The sequence below is a fragment of the Felis catus genome, chromosome D3 (genome assembly GCF_018350175.1).
Source record: "Felis catus isolate Fca126 chromosome D3, F.catus_Fca126_mat1.0, whole genome shotgun sequence".
Classification (NCBI taxonomy): Eukaryota; Metazoa; Chordata; class Mammalia; order Carnivora; family Felidae; genus Felis; species Felis catus.
This window is the reverse complement of record NC_058379.1, coordinates 9,803,773-9,817,432: the sequence shown is the minus strand read 5'-3', so window position 1 is coordinate 9,817,432 and position 13,660 is coordinate 9,803,773. Positions and strand designations below refer to the sequence as shown.

The 13,660-nt window shown below is 38.4% G+C and overlaps 1 protein-coding gene and 1 non-coding gene across 3 annotated transcripts in view; one reads left to right on the top strand and one right to left on the bottom strand.

Moving 5' to 3' along the window:
• NAA25 (N-alpha-acetyltransferase 25, NatB auxiliary subunit) overlaps positions 1 to 13,660 on the top strand; it is an 81,032-nt gene that overhangs the window by 50,971 nt on the left and 16,401 nt on the right. For both annotated transcript variants that reach the window (XM_023241429.2, XM_045041264.1), the window contains exons 16-20: positions 4,218 to 4,369; positions 5,181 to 5,306; positions 8,606 to 8,849; positions 9,231 to 9,354; positions 10,040 to 10,105. In XM_023241429.2, coding sequence (XP_023097197.1) covers positions 4,218 to 4,369; positions 5,181 to 5,306; positions 8,606 to 8,849; positions 9,231 to 9,354; positions 10,040 to 10,105 — 712 coding nt within the window. The remainder of the gene's footprint in view (positions 1 to 4,217; positions 4,370 to 5,180; positions 5,307 to 8,605; positions 8,850 to 9,230; positions 9,355 to 10,039; positions 10,106 to 13,660) is intronic.
• Positions 6,157 to 6,263, bottom strand: LOC111557427. The gene has a single exon (XR_002737465.2). It is a non-coding gene; the product is annotated as a U6 spliceosomal RNA (small nuclear RNA).

Genomic DNA, 13,660 nt, shown 5'->3' with positions numbered 1-13,660 from the left:
GACCTAGCCCATAAAGAGTTCATAGCCTGGGACGCCATAGAAGATTCTGCAGTAGCAGCTGCTCTCTGTTACCTTTATTTGTTTCTAAAGTTTATAACCACTGTGCCCTTTGCCAGTAGCCAGTGCACTTGTATTTTCTTAGAATTATGAAATTGACCAATTGAAGGACATTTCAAGAAACTTTTGTCAATAGTATGTTTTTAAAAGTAGCAATAAATAAGGTAGAGCTCTGTGCCATAATGAAAGGATGGGATTTGCGCCATATTTTTCACTGCAAGCAGATTTGATCTCCACTTGTCAGTTAAGCAGAAGTTTTATATGGTTTCTAGTCAGTCAACCAGCTGCGCAAAACCACCCAGAACATAGGAGAAAGAAGGCACGTCTTGAGGATGGTCATTGCCTGCTTTGTTCTCATGTGCTTCTAAGACTCATCATCTGGAATTTGGCCATGCCAGATATCTACCCATAGCTTTCTGTGTTCACGGTCTAAGAGCAACTAAGGAACTTGACCAGGAAGCCGTTTTTGGGGGTGGTTCTTGGCAAACAGTCATGAGGATTTTTTTAAATAAAAAACCCTTTCATAACTGTAACAGCTTTGGCTAATCTATCTTCTATTGAATTCTTTAGCTTTGTATTAAATAGAAGGCAGGGCAGAAGCATTTCTGAACAATGGAATATAGGTTTATTGTTGTCAGTTTGCAATAATTATGTCCTGACAAGCCTCAGGGCAAGGCCTAGAAGGCTGGTGTAGCAAGGGATGGTGAGCTGTGCATCATTTGGCTTTTAAGCTCTATTCCCCTCCCCCAAATGGCATTTTTCCACCACAGTGATTGGTGGTATCTTTGTTCAGACTTCATTTTGTGTCATAGCTCCTAATCAGGAAGAGAGGGAAGTGTAGGCATCAGCATCTGAACATGCTGCTTAGAAGGTGCTGGCCTGGCTTAGAGATCCGAGGGCATCTCTAGGACCTTGGGTTTCTAAAGTATCCTAGCACAAGTAGGCAGTTGAGTTATAAATCTCTGTTTGCACTGTGTATTGAAGTATCTGTGATTGCCCTTTCCCAGTTTTTAAGAAGTTGCATTAACTCAAAAAAAAAAAAAAAATCAAAAGGGTTTCTTAAATCTCATTAATCTGGCTGTCATTCCTTATTTCTAAGGAAGATTGACTGATGATGCCTTTTCAAAGTTTTGTTCTCAAATAGCTCTGAGGTGGCAATTGGGGGTAAATAAGGGATTATTCCAAGCCTGGAGGCTGGTTTTACTCCAGTTTAATCATCCAGCATTCAAGAAGCACTATATAATTCATGATTTGGTCAATAATGTATGTTATTTTATACTAATGAAAATTAAGCTTTAGTTTCCCCCCCACAAATACTGTATCTAAAGAGTTGTTTTGAAAAGAAAACACCCACTCCAAAACAACAACTCAAGTTATTGTTATAGGAAGGGAGATATCCTTAGGAGTGATTTGAGAAGGGTATGTTGTTCTTAGTGACTTTTTTTTATCTTTGATGTTTTGCTGATGGTTGTGTGTGGCAGGAGTGACTAATTCATCTGAATATATGTGATGCTGAACCTGATCATTTTATTGATCTGGGACTAAGTAAGACTCTCTACTTGGAATTTATTTTTATTACTACTAAGAAGAAAGAACTTACTTAATCATACTAAAGTAGATAATCTTTGGGGGGTCCTAGAGGCAAAAGCAAAAACCAATACAGCAAGTAAAATGCACCCTCAGCCTTAATGCCTAGCCTGAGTCCCAAAATAGGGAAATGGAGACTGTGGTGTGGACTGTTTCCTATAGGACTTGGAGGGTAAGAAAGAGCATGATTGTAGTGTTGTGTTAAACCTAATAGTATTAGAAATATCTCTGGAAAGCTAAAGCTCTGTGTTCTGATTTTTATTCTTGGGAGTTTTTGAGATCCCCAGATGGTTTTTTCTTGGGTGACTGATGTGTTTCAATTCCCAGCTTGCTCTTGAAAGAACACATTTAATCCTTCAATGGAAAATCCAGCGTTCTGCTTTGTAAGGCTTTGTGCTATGAGGTTGAAAGTTAAATTGGGAAGGTCTACACAGGGATTTTCTTTCTGGAAAGGTCATCATTGTTGCTGTCATCTTACTTTGGAGTCGATTTTTACAATATGAGAATTAGAGTCAGATTTTCTTATCTCCAAAAGTTACTTACTTGTTTGTATTTAAAAATAATTTCCCTTGAAAAGTCTAACATAAGTATTCAAGAAGATGATTATTTAGGGTTTGATGTCCATCTATTTTGCTAATTTTTACAGTGACCAGGGTTCATTTCAGGAATCCATATGGGATATAACTAGCCTCATTGGTGCATAAATGAGTAGAAATAGGTACGGACAACATTCTCTGATAGAAGTTTTTCAAGTGCCTGTGGCTTCCAGTTTTGCCTGCAGTTCCAGTAGGGGTTGTTTTTTCCAATCATAGAACTTCCCCAGGCTCGGTCTTATTGGAAGATGCCCAGGTCCTTTGCTAGCTCTGCAGCGATACTTTGCTGCAGCATTAAAGGAGGACTGTCTTAAAAACAGAAGCCAGAGAACTACAGTTACTTTCTCAGTTTGTTAAAAGGACTACGTTTCCTTTTTGTTGCCCCTTATTTTTCTTTTTTAAAAGCTATTATCTTTTTTTCAGTAGTGGTAGTCCATGGACCACTCAAATTAAAACACCTCTGTACTTCGTAAACTTGGGTTCTTTAATCAGCATATTTTGGAACTGTAATTGATAAATTTGATTGGAGTCCCCAGAGTCATATTTTTATCCCCATTAACTGCCGGATCATATGTTCCCAAGCAGCTGGTTTTTTCAAGCTGTAAATTCCTATTGCAAGGGCTTCTGGTAAACCTTGCTTTCTCCTAGCCATGAGGCCTTTGGATAGGCATTTGTGTTTAGAGCATCCTGGCCTCTTCTTGATGGGGCATATCACTGTCCTTTAATCAAGCTAGAAGGTACACTTGAGCTTTTTTGGATAGTCCTTCTTTAAACCTGCAGGATCACAAGTAATCTTTTTAATTTTCTTGTGTCCGTCCGTCTTTAATTTCTCCAGATACTGCAGGCAAACAGCTCGCCGAGGTGTCCCATGGGGTTTAAAAGCCGCATCGAATGCAGTTGAATTAGCGCCCGTGGCGCAATCCCGCGGCCTGAAATGAACCCTGCGAGGCTGTGTATCAGAGGGTATGTTGTTGAACTATTGGCCTATTTTCCTACTGGGCAAATTATTCAGTCATAATGGAGATGGGGGCAGAGCTGACTGAGGCTGTGTTTAAAAAGACTGGCTTTTCTAGAAAGGATCTTTGGGGCAGATATCTGCTTTGAGCGTAACATTTTCTGTGGCCCAAAAGGGTGCCCTCCTGACTTGTGATCCTGATGGCATAGGCCAACACCCATGAAATGTTCTTTCCTGAGATTTTCTTCTGTTGTGCCAGAATTTCTGTTGAGAGTTCTTTTTCTTGCCTCTGTTCACAACATTTCATCTGTACATATGTATTAATTGAAAATTAAAGTGCACGTGGTGAGTGTTCCCTTCACTTATTTGTTCATGGAATTTTTCAGCATTGGTCTTACGTAGTTTGGATGGATAAGAAACCTGGTTCTTGCAGTCTTTCTGTCCTCATAATGGATTCTGATGAATTTTTATGGGTCCTTTTTTTGTTGTCTTCTATCCTGTTGTTATGCATATATGCCCTATGTTTGTGACATATAGTATTTAGAAATAAACAAAACCAGGGAGCAGCCTGTCTTTTCTGAAGGAGGGTGATTTTTATTTGGGTTGATTGTGGGTGGTTATATTATTCCCGGTGTTTTTGGAACTTTTGTATAAAACACAGTTTATCTTAGATGCAGAAAAACATGGAGTAATATCCCTTCCACAATGGCACTAACCAAATTTTTGACTGATGTGGCAACCTCCAGTCCTATTGAATTGAAAGACATAACTGCTAAGAGAAAGTCTCTGGTGGTAGCAGCAGCTGGGTATTATTACAAGTAGTAGTAGTAAAGAACACATATGATTCTGGTATAGGAAAAAAGAAAAATAATGTTTTTAATAGCTGATATTCTACTTGGTGACCTTTAGAGATTAGATTTCATATCTTAATTTTAGTGTGAGTGTTTTGTTTTGCATGACAAGGTTTGCCTTCCTTTGCCTGATATGTAAGATATTTATACCGAGGTGATATCTTTCCTTCCCAGACCTCAGAATATATTATTCAAGCTTACAAATATGGTGCATTTGAGAAGATCCCAGAGTTTATCGCTTTTAGGAACAGGCTGAATAATTCTCTTCATTTTGCACAAGTCCGTACTGAACGGATGTTGTTAGACCTTCTACTTGAAGCAAATATGTAAGTATTGCATAAGAGCTAAAAAGGAACTAAGGGATTAGATCAGATCCTAAGAACCATTGGCTAATGGATGATATTGGTAGACCTAAGATAAGGAAAAATGGAAAGAAAAAAAGAGAGTGAGAGAGAAATTTGGTAGGGACAGAGAAGAAAGGGGAAATAACTCACTGCGTGGCATGGGTAATGATCGGGTGCTGCCGGCACCATTTCATGTTCCGTACAGAAGCCAGCCAGGTGGTGGTCCTCACCCTAGTCCATATAATTTTTAAAAAGTTCCCCTTCCCCTGTGAACATGAGATTTCAGGAATTAATGCTGATCCACTTTATTTTTTTTTTTTTTTTATTTTTTAAAATTTTTTTTTTCAACGTTTATTTATTTTTGGGACAGAGAGAGACAGAGCATGAACGGGGGAGGGGCAGAGAGAGAGGGAGACACAGAATCAGAAACAGGCTCCAGGCTCTGAGCCATCAGCCCAGAGCCCGACGCGGGGCTCGAACTCACGGACCACGAGATCGTGACCTGGCTGAAGTCGGACGCTTAACCGACTGCGCCACCCAGGCGCCCCTGATCCACTTTATTTTATTTGAGCTTCCAGACCCTTTCTCTTGCTGTGTAGCAGGCCAACATGATATAGGTGGGCTTGGTTCTATGTCACCTTCTGTGAGCTTTTACCTCTTAATAGTAAATCCTTCTACCTCCCTTCCTTCCTGTTTCTTTTCCTTTCTTTCTAGTAAAACAAAGTTGTGGCTAATATGTTTTCATGGCTGGTTTACTATTGAAATAATACATAAATAAATTTCTATATCACAGATCAACCAGTTTAGCAGAAAGTATAAAATCAATGAATCTTCGGCCAGAAGAAGATGACATTCCATGGGATGCCTTGCGAGACAACAGAGACTTAAATGTTTTCTTCAGCTGGGATCCAAAAGATAGGTAACTGGAATTTAACCCCAAGCATTTATTTTTGCAGAATTAGGATGAATCTAACAGTTAAAAAAAAAAAAAAAAAAAAAATCTTTTTTACACAAACATAATAACATGGTTATTATATGGATACGAAGATATAAGTAAGCCAAAGGAGGAAAATGAATCTCATTCCTATGTTGGATTATTGACTAATATAAAAATTAGATTTTCCTTCATAGCATACATAAAAACAGATTCCAGATGGATCAAAGGTCATGTGCTAAAACTCCTTAGAGAATCTATAAGAAAATATAAAAATATTTTTAAGTGGTTAGGGAAAGCCTTTCTTAGCATTACATCAAACCTGGAAACATAAAGGATTTGATCTCTGTAAATATTAGCCTTCTATATAGAAGTAAATTTGTTAACAAGTTCTAAAGGTATGTGGTAAATCGGTAAATTTCTTCATATATATTAATATCTTTCACATACAAGGAGAAATCTTTTTAAAGTTTGTTTTTTTTTTAAATTTTTTTTGAGAGTGCAAGCCAGGGAGAGGGAGAGAGGGAGTGAATCTTAAGCAGGCTCCATATTGAGTGTGGAGCCTGACCTGGGGCTTGACCCCAAGACTCTGGGATCATGACCTGAGCTGAAATCAAGAGTCAGGTGCTCAGGTGCCCCTGTCCAATAGTTAAAGATTTTTTTTTTTTTTTTTTTTTTTTTTAATCACCGTACAGTGCATTTCATTGAACTTGTTAAGTCCAGTTTGGGTTTTTTTTAAAAATTAAATTTAATTTTATTATTTTTTTAAATTTACATCCAGATTAGTTAGCATGTAGTGTAAGAGTGATTTCAGGAGTAGATTCCTTAGTGCTCCTAAAGATACTGAAGCTTCATGAATTTGTGTGGCATCCTTGTGCAGGGGCCGTGCTAATCTTCTCTGCATCGTACCAATTTCAGTATATGTGCTGCCGAAGCGAGCACAAGTCCAATTTGTTTTTTAGTTATCTTCTTATTGGTTTATTAAGAGTTCTCCCGGGGCACCTGGGTGACTCCGTCGGTTGAGGGTCCTACTCTTGATTTTGGCTCAGGTCATGATCCCTGGGTCATGGGGCTGAGCCCCATGATGGGCTCCACACTGAATATGGAGCCTGCTTGGGATTCTCTCTCCTCTCCCCCTTGCACGCTCTTTCTAAAATTAAAATGAAAAAACAACAACAACTATTGGACAAAGATAAAAAAGATTAATACTTGTGGTCAGCAAGGTTGTAGGGAAAATGGTTGTTGTACATTGTCATGATGGTAAAACTTTATATATAATCTTCCTATAGGGAATTTTAGTGATCTGTATTAAGATTGAAAATTCCAAATGTTCTGCAGGCTGCACAGATCCTGGGCTGAGCCTTTATTAAGCAGATCTAATATTTTTTGATGCCCATGGGCCAGTGGCCCTGGGCTGATCTGTAGCTCCCAGCAGTGTTCAGCCTTCTCCTCTGGCTCTGATGCATCTAGGGACTCCTGCTGTGAGCTAGGGGGAAGATATGGGTCTTAGCATTGGGGGATGCTGCCTGCTCCTGTGCTGAAGGCAAGAATTGTGAACCAGAATCCTGGCAGGAACTATTTTTCACCCTCCCTGGTGGCCACTTTGTTCTCCCATTTCTGATTCCCTGGCTCCACTCGACCCCAAATTAACCTTTTCTTTTGTTGTTTCCATATGACCTTTTTTATACTTGTTCAGGAAAAAAAAAAAAAAAAAAGATTGAAAATTCCATATCCCATTTAATTCAGCAGATCTACTTCTAGGAAAGTACAACCTAAGGAAGTAAGTGCAAAAGCATGCAGAGTTATGTATATGAGGTATTTCTCTATACAGTTGACCCTTTAACAGTGCAGGGTTGGGGCACTGACCCCCTTACACAGTCAAAAATCCATGTTAACTTTTAACTCCCCAGAAACTTAACTACTAATAGCCTACTATTGACCGAAAGCCTTACCAATAACACAAACAATTGAGCAACACATATTTTGTATGTCATGTGTATCATATACTGTGTTTTTACAATAAAGTAAGCTAGAGAAAGAAAATATAAAGAAAATCATAAGGAGGAGAAAATACAGTAAAACGTATTTTTGCTAGGCTTCATAAGATTCCACTTTTGGTTGTCATCACAGCTAAGGTTTATTATAACAGAAGGATACATGACAGGATTAGCAAGGGAAAAAAGACACAGAATCTGGGAAACTCCATGCACAGACTTCCAATGCTGTCTTTCTCCTGTGAGGAGACATATCAAGTGTGCTCCTTTCTTTAGCAGTGAAAAATGCAATGATGCATGTGCAGTGTTTCTGCTCAGAGAAGCCCATTTGAGATTTGGTGCCCAAGATTTTTACTAGCTGGTTATGTAGGCACCCTCTGTGTAGTACGTGCCAATATTCCAGACTCCCAGAAGGAAAGTAGGTGTTCACCATAGACCATATGGTTTATACAAACAGTTTAGGCACAGTGAGCCGCTCTTACCATTTAGGGAATGGTTGGAGGGCCAAGTTCCTAGATACCAGCTACAGGTCAGCCTTGTTAAGTTGGCCCTTCTAAAGACAATAACCTCAGGCTTGTGTTAATTCTTTTCTGCAGAAAAGAAAGAAAAAGATACAGTTTGTAAAATAGTATAAATATTGTGAACCCATCTTATTTAAAATGTGTTAAATTATATAAATATTTTTCGTTGCAGTTGTATACATAACATCTGTGTTGTAAGAGTCTGAAAGGATGCATACCAAGCTTTTTTTTTTAATATTTTTATTTATTTTTGAGGGAGTGCAAGCAGGGAGGGGCAGAGAGAGGGGAGGGTGGAAAGGGGGGTGAACAGAGGATCTGAAGCCTGTTCTGTGCTGACAGCACAGAGCCTGATGCAGGGCTGGAACTCACAAACCATGAGATCATGACCTGAACCAAAGTCAGATGCTTAACTGACTGAGCCACCCAGGTGACCCATACCAAGTTTGTTAATATTGCAGGTGTTTGGTTATCAGGGCACATTTCCCTTTTATTTTTCAGTTTTCTGTCATTTGAATTTCAAATATGTGATACATATTTTATTGTTATTAGAAGTCTCCCTTAAGGGGAAAAAATGGCCTGTTAGGTAGGTTACCGCTCCCATTTTATCGATGCTGAAATGGAGACTTGGGTGATTTGGGTTTGTCTGAGATCATTCAGTTAGTAGACAAATGCTGGCAGTGTTCAAAGGCATTGTGATTGATAAATGTGAACTTTGAAAGGTGGCAACACATTAACTAAAATGGATGGGTTGGGGATATTTCTTTTTAAGGGATGTTTCTGAAGAACATAAGAAACTTTCCTTGGAGGAGGAGACCATGTGGTTAAGAATCCGTTCCTTAACATTGAGGCTGATCAGTGGACTTCCAAGTCTTAATCATCCTGTGGAGCCAAGGAACTCAGAAAAGACCACTGAAAATGGCGTGTCCTCCCGGATTGATATTTTTCGTTTACTCCTTCAACAGCTGGAGTTGGCTATGGAGACAGGAAAGCGATTTATTGAGAAAGAAATTCAGGTATCAACAGTATTTACCATCAAATCTACAATAATCTATGACTGTCTTTTTAATAAATAGGAATTTGGGTTGGGGGGATAGTAGAGAACAGTATTTTGTTCCAGTATTTATGACACTTGAATTGCAGAGGCTTCCTCACTGTCCAAACTGGATAATGAGGAAAAACAAAATAGCTTCATTTGTGATGGTAAATTTGTAATAGCTATCAACAAATTAATGCAGAGCTTCTGTTTTCACTGTAATGACTTAGTGATTAGTTAGATGATAAGTGGTTTGCAACTTAATCACTGAGATAGACTTTAGTAGTTGTAGTCCCGTTTTCTTGTTTTATATAAATTTAGGTGGATTTAAAGGACATTACTTTCCCTCCCTTTTTTCCAGTATCCTTTCCTTGGTCCTGTACCCACCAGAATGGGTGGATTCTTCAGTTCTGGCTGTTCTCAGTGTCAGACCAGTTCTTTTTATCTTGTTAGTGATATTTATGAGCTGGACACCAGTGGTTTAGGTAAGTATACATTTTTGCGAGTATTTACTAGGTCTTTGCCATTGAAAACCTAGTAAATGTAACAAAATATTTATAACCTCACATATTTAGACAGATTGGGAGGAGGTAGAATCTATTCTGGAAATATCTGGTTTAATATCCAACAAGGTACATTCATAGGTAACAGAGTAATGTTTGAGAAATTTAAGTCCCTTTTCCTCTTCAAATCACTTGTTAGGTCCAAAAGTTGAAGAAATCCTTAATTTGTTGAAATATTGTTGGATTTCAGATTGAATTCTTTACTAAGCTTTGTGGAGAAAAGTTTTTTCCTTAACCCAGTGAGAATCACACATATTCCATAGATTCCCCTCTCCCCACCCCCCACCTCCCCGGCCAATTATAAATTTTGTAGATTCTGTCTATAAGTATTTGAGAGTATTTGAAGCACATAGATTTTAATTCTTCCTAGACAATTTGAGGTATTGCTCTTGATAGATAATTAATGCCTTTCTTCTATTTTTCCTTTTCTTCATCTTTTTCTTTGTCTCTCAGTAATAGAATTTGAGGCCTATGAGACTTAAGAGAAAAGAAAATGTCCTTGCCCATGAGTTGCTTATAGGTGTTGATCTTGCTTTTTTCTTCCTAGCAAAATGAACTGAAAGTTTTTCTTTTTCTTTTTCTTTTTTTTTTTTTCTTTTCTGTTTAGAGGATACAGTGGAGATCCAGGAGCGAGTAGAGAATAGTCTTAAGACTTTACTAGAACAATTAAAAGGTAAGCATTCTGATTGTGAATTTCCATGTTTTATCATGTTGTCTGACACTCATTTTTTAGTAGAAACTTGCAAGAGTTGCAAATAATAACTTGAAAATAATAATGCATACTTACGGTATTTTGAAAGACTTGTTTTTAATTTTAAAAAGTTTCGACTATAAAAGTAATAGATAACCTATTATGAAACAGTACACAAGTGGTCTTTCTCCCTTTCCCAGCCTCATTTCCCCAGAGAAGTAAGTACTGTTACTTACAAGGTAAGTAACACTTTGGAGTTGATACTCCTAGCTAGATGCCCCCTAAACAGTCATCCATGTGTATGTGGAAAACATACTAGTGATTTTTATTTAACATATGAAAAGGTATAATACATGCTTTTCTGATTTTAATTTTCTGTTGTCTTGGACACTTAACCATGTCAGTTGCATATAATATTCCACAGTATTATATCAGTGTACTAAGTTTGAGTTATTTATAACTATTTTTTTTTTTAATGTTTATTTATTTTGAGAGAGAGAGCATGACCCAGGGAGGGGCAGGAAGAGAGGGAAAGAATCCCAAGCAGGCTCCACACTCAGTGTGGAACCCAATGCGGGGCTTGATCTCACAACCATGAGATCATGACCTGAGTCCAAATCGAGTTGGACGCTTAACTGACGGAGCCACCCAGGCGCCCCATATAACTGTATTTATAACAGTGCTGAAATGAACATCTTGGGACATAAATGTTTGGTTACTTATTTGAGTATTTCTTTGGGATTAAATTCCTAGAAATGGAATTGTTGGTGAAAAGGATACATATATGCAACTAAAAAAATTTTTTTTTATTTTTTATTTTTTTCAATATATGAAATTTATTGTCAAAATGGTTTCCATACAACACTGAGCGCTCATCCCAAAAGGTGCCCTCCTCAATACCCATCACCCACCCTCCCCTCCCTCCCACCCCCCCATCAACCCTCAGTTTGTTCTCAGTTTTTAAGAGTCTCTTATGCTTTGGCTCTCTCCCACTCTAACCTCTTTTTTTTTTTTCCTTCCCCTCCCCCATGGGTTTCTGTTAAGTTTCTCAGGATCCACATAAGAGTGAAAACATATGGTATCTGTCTTTCTCTGTATGGCTTATTTCACTTAGCATCACACTCTCCAGTTCCATCCACGTTGCTACAAAGGGCCATATTTCATTCTTTCTCATTGCCACGTAGTACTCCATTGTGCATTTAAACCACAAATTCTTTATCCATTCATCAGTTGATGGACACTTAGGCTCTTTCCATAATTTGGCTATTGTTGAGAATGCTGCTATAAACATTGGGGTACAAGTGCCCCTATGCATCAGCACTCCTGTATCCCTTGGGTAAATTCCTAGCAGTGCTACTGCTGGGTTCATAGGGTAGGTCTATTTTTAATTTTTTGAGGAACCTCCACACTGTTTTCCAGAGCAGCTGCACCAATTTGCATTCCCACCAACAGTGCAAGAGGGTTCCCATTTCTCTACATCCTCTCCAGCATCTGTAGTCTCCTGATTTGTTCATTTGGGCCACTCTGACTGGCGTGAGGTGGTATCTGAGTGTGGTTTTGATTTGTATTTCCCTGATGAGGAGCGACGTTCAGCATCTTTTCATGTGCCTGTTGGCCATCCAGATGTCTTCTTTAGAGAAGTGTCTATTCATGTTTTCTGCCCATTTCTTCACTGGGTTATTTGTTTTTCGGGTGTGGAGTTTGGTGAGCTCTTTATAGATTTCTGGATACTAGCCCTTTGTCCGATATGTCATTTGCAAATATCTTTTCCCATTCCATTGGTTGCCTTTTAGTTTTGTTGATTGTTTCCTTTGCTGTGCAGAAGCTTTTTATCTTCATGAGGTCCCAGTAATTCATTTTTGCTTTTAATTCCCTTGCCTTTGGGGATGTGTCGAGTAAGAGATTGCTACGGCTGAGGTCAGAGAGGTCTTTTCCTGCTTTCTCCTCTAGGGTTTTGATGGTTTCCTTTCTCACATTCAGGTCCTTTATCCATTTTGAGTTTATTTTTGTGAATAGTGTGAGAAAGTGGTCTAGTTTCAGCCTTCTGCATGTTGCTGTCCAGTTCTCCCAGCACCATTTGTTAAAGAGACTGTCTTTTTAGCATTGGATATTCTTTCCGGCTTTGTCAAAGATTAGTTGGCCATACGTTTGTGGGTCTAGTTCTGGGGTTTCTATTCTATTCCATTGGTCTATGTGTCTGTTTTTGTGCCAATACCATACTATCTTGATGATTACAGTTTTGTAGTAGAGGCTAAAGTCTGGGATTGTGATGCCTCCTGCTTTGGTCTTCTTCAAAATTACTTTGGCTTTTCGGGGCCTTTTGTGGTTCCATAGGAACTTTAGGATTGCTTGTTCTAGCTTCGAGAAGACTGCTGGTGCAATTTTGATTGGGATTGCATTGAATGTGTAGATAGCTTTGGGTAGTATTGACATTTTAACAATATTTATTCTTCCAAGCCATGAGCACGGAATGTTTTTCCATTTCTTTGTCTTCTTCAATTTCCTTATAAGCTTTCTATAGTTTTCGGCATACAGATCTTTTACATCTTTGGTTAGATTTATCCCTAGGTATTTTATGCTTCTTGGTGCAATTGTGAATGGGATCAGTTTCTTTGTCTTTCTGTTGCTTCATTATTAGTGTATAAGAATGCAACTGATTTCTGTACATTGATTTTGTATCCTGCAACTTTGCTAAATTCACGCATCAGTTCTAGCAGACTTTTGGTGGAGTCTATCTGATTTTCCATGTATGATACCATGTCATCTGCAAAAAGTGAAAGCTTAACTTCATCTTTGCCAATTTTGATGCCTTTGATTTCCTTTTGTTGTCTGATTGCTGATGCTAGCACTTCCAACACTATGTTAAACAACAGCGGTGAGAGTGGACATGCCTGTCGTGTTCCTGATCTCAGGGAAAAAGCTTTCAGTTTTTCCCCATTGAGGATGATGTTAGCTGTGGGCTTTTCATAAATGGCTTTTATGATGTTTAAGTAGGTTCCTTCTATCCTGACTTTCTCGAGGGTTTTTATTAAGAAAGGATGCTGAATTTTGTCAAATGCTTTTTCTGCATCGATTGACAGGATCATATGGTTCTTATCTTTTCTTTTATTAATGTGATGTATCACGTTGATTGATTGCGAATGTTGAACCAGCCCTGCAACCCAGGAATGAACCCCACTTGATCATGGTGAATAATTCTTTTTACATGCTGTTGAATTCGATTTGCTAGTATCTTATTGAGAATTTTTGCATCCATATTCATCAGGGATATTGGCCTGTAGTTCTCTTTTTTACTGGGTCTCTTTTTTAGGAATCAAAGTAATACTGGCTTCATAGAATGAGTCTGGAAGTTTTCCTTCCCTTTCTATTTTTTTTGGAATAGCTTGAGAAGGATAGGTATTATCTCTGTTTTAAACGTCTGGTAGAACTCCCCTGGGAAGCCATCTGGTCCTGGACTCTTATTTGTTGGGAGATTTTTGATAACCGATTCAATTTCCTTGCTGGATATGGGTCTGTTCAAGCTTTCTATTTCCTCCT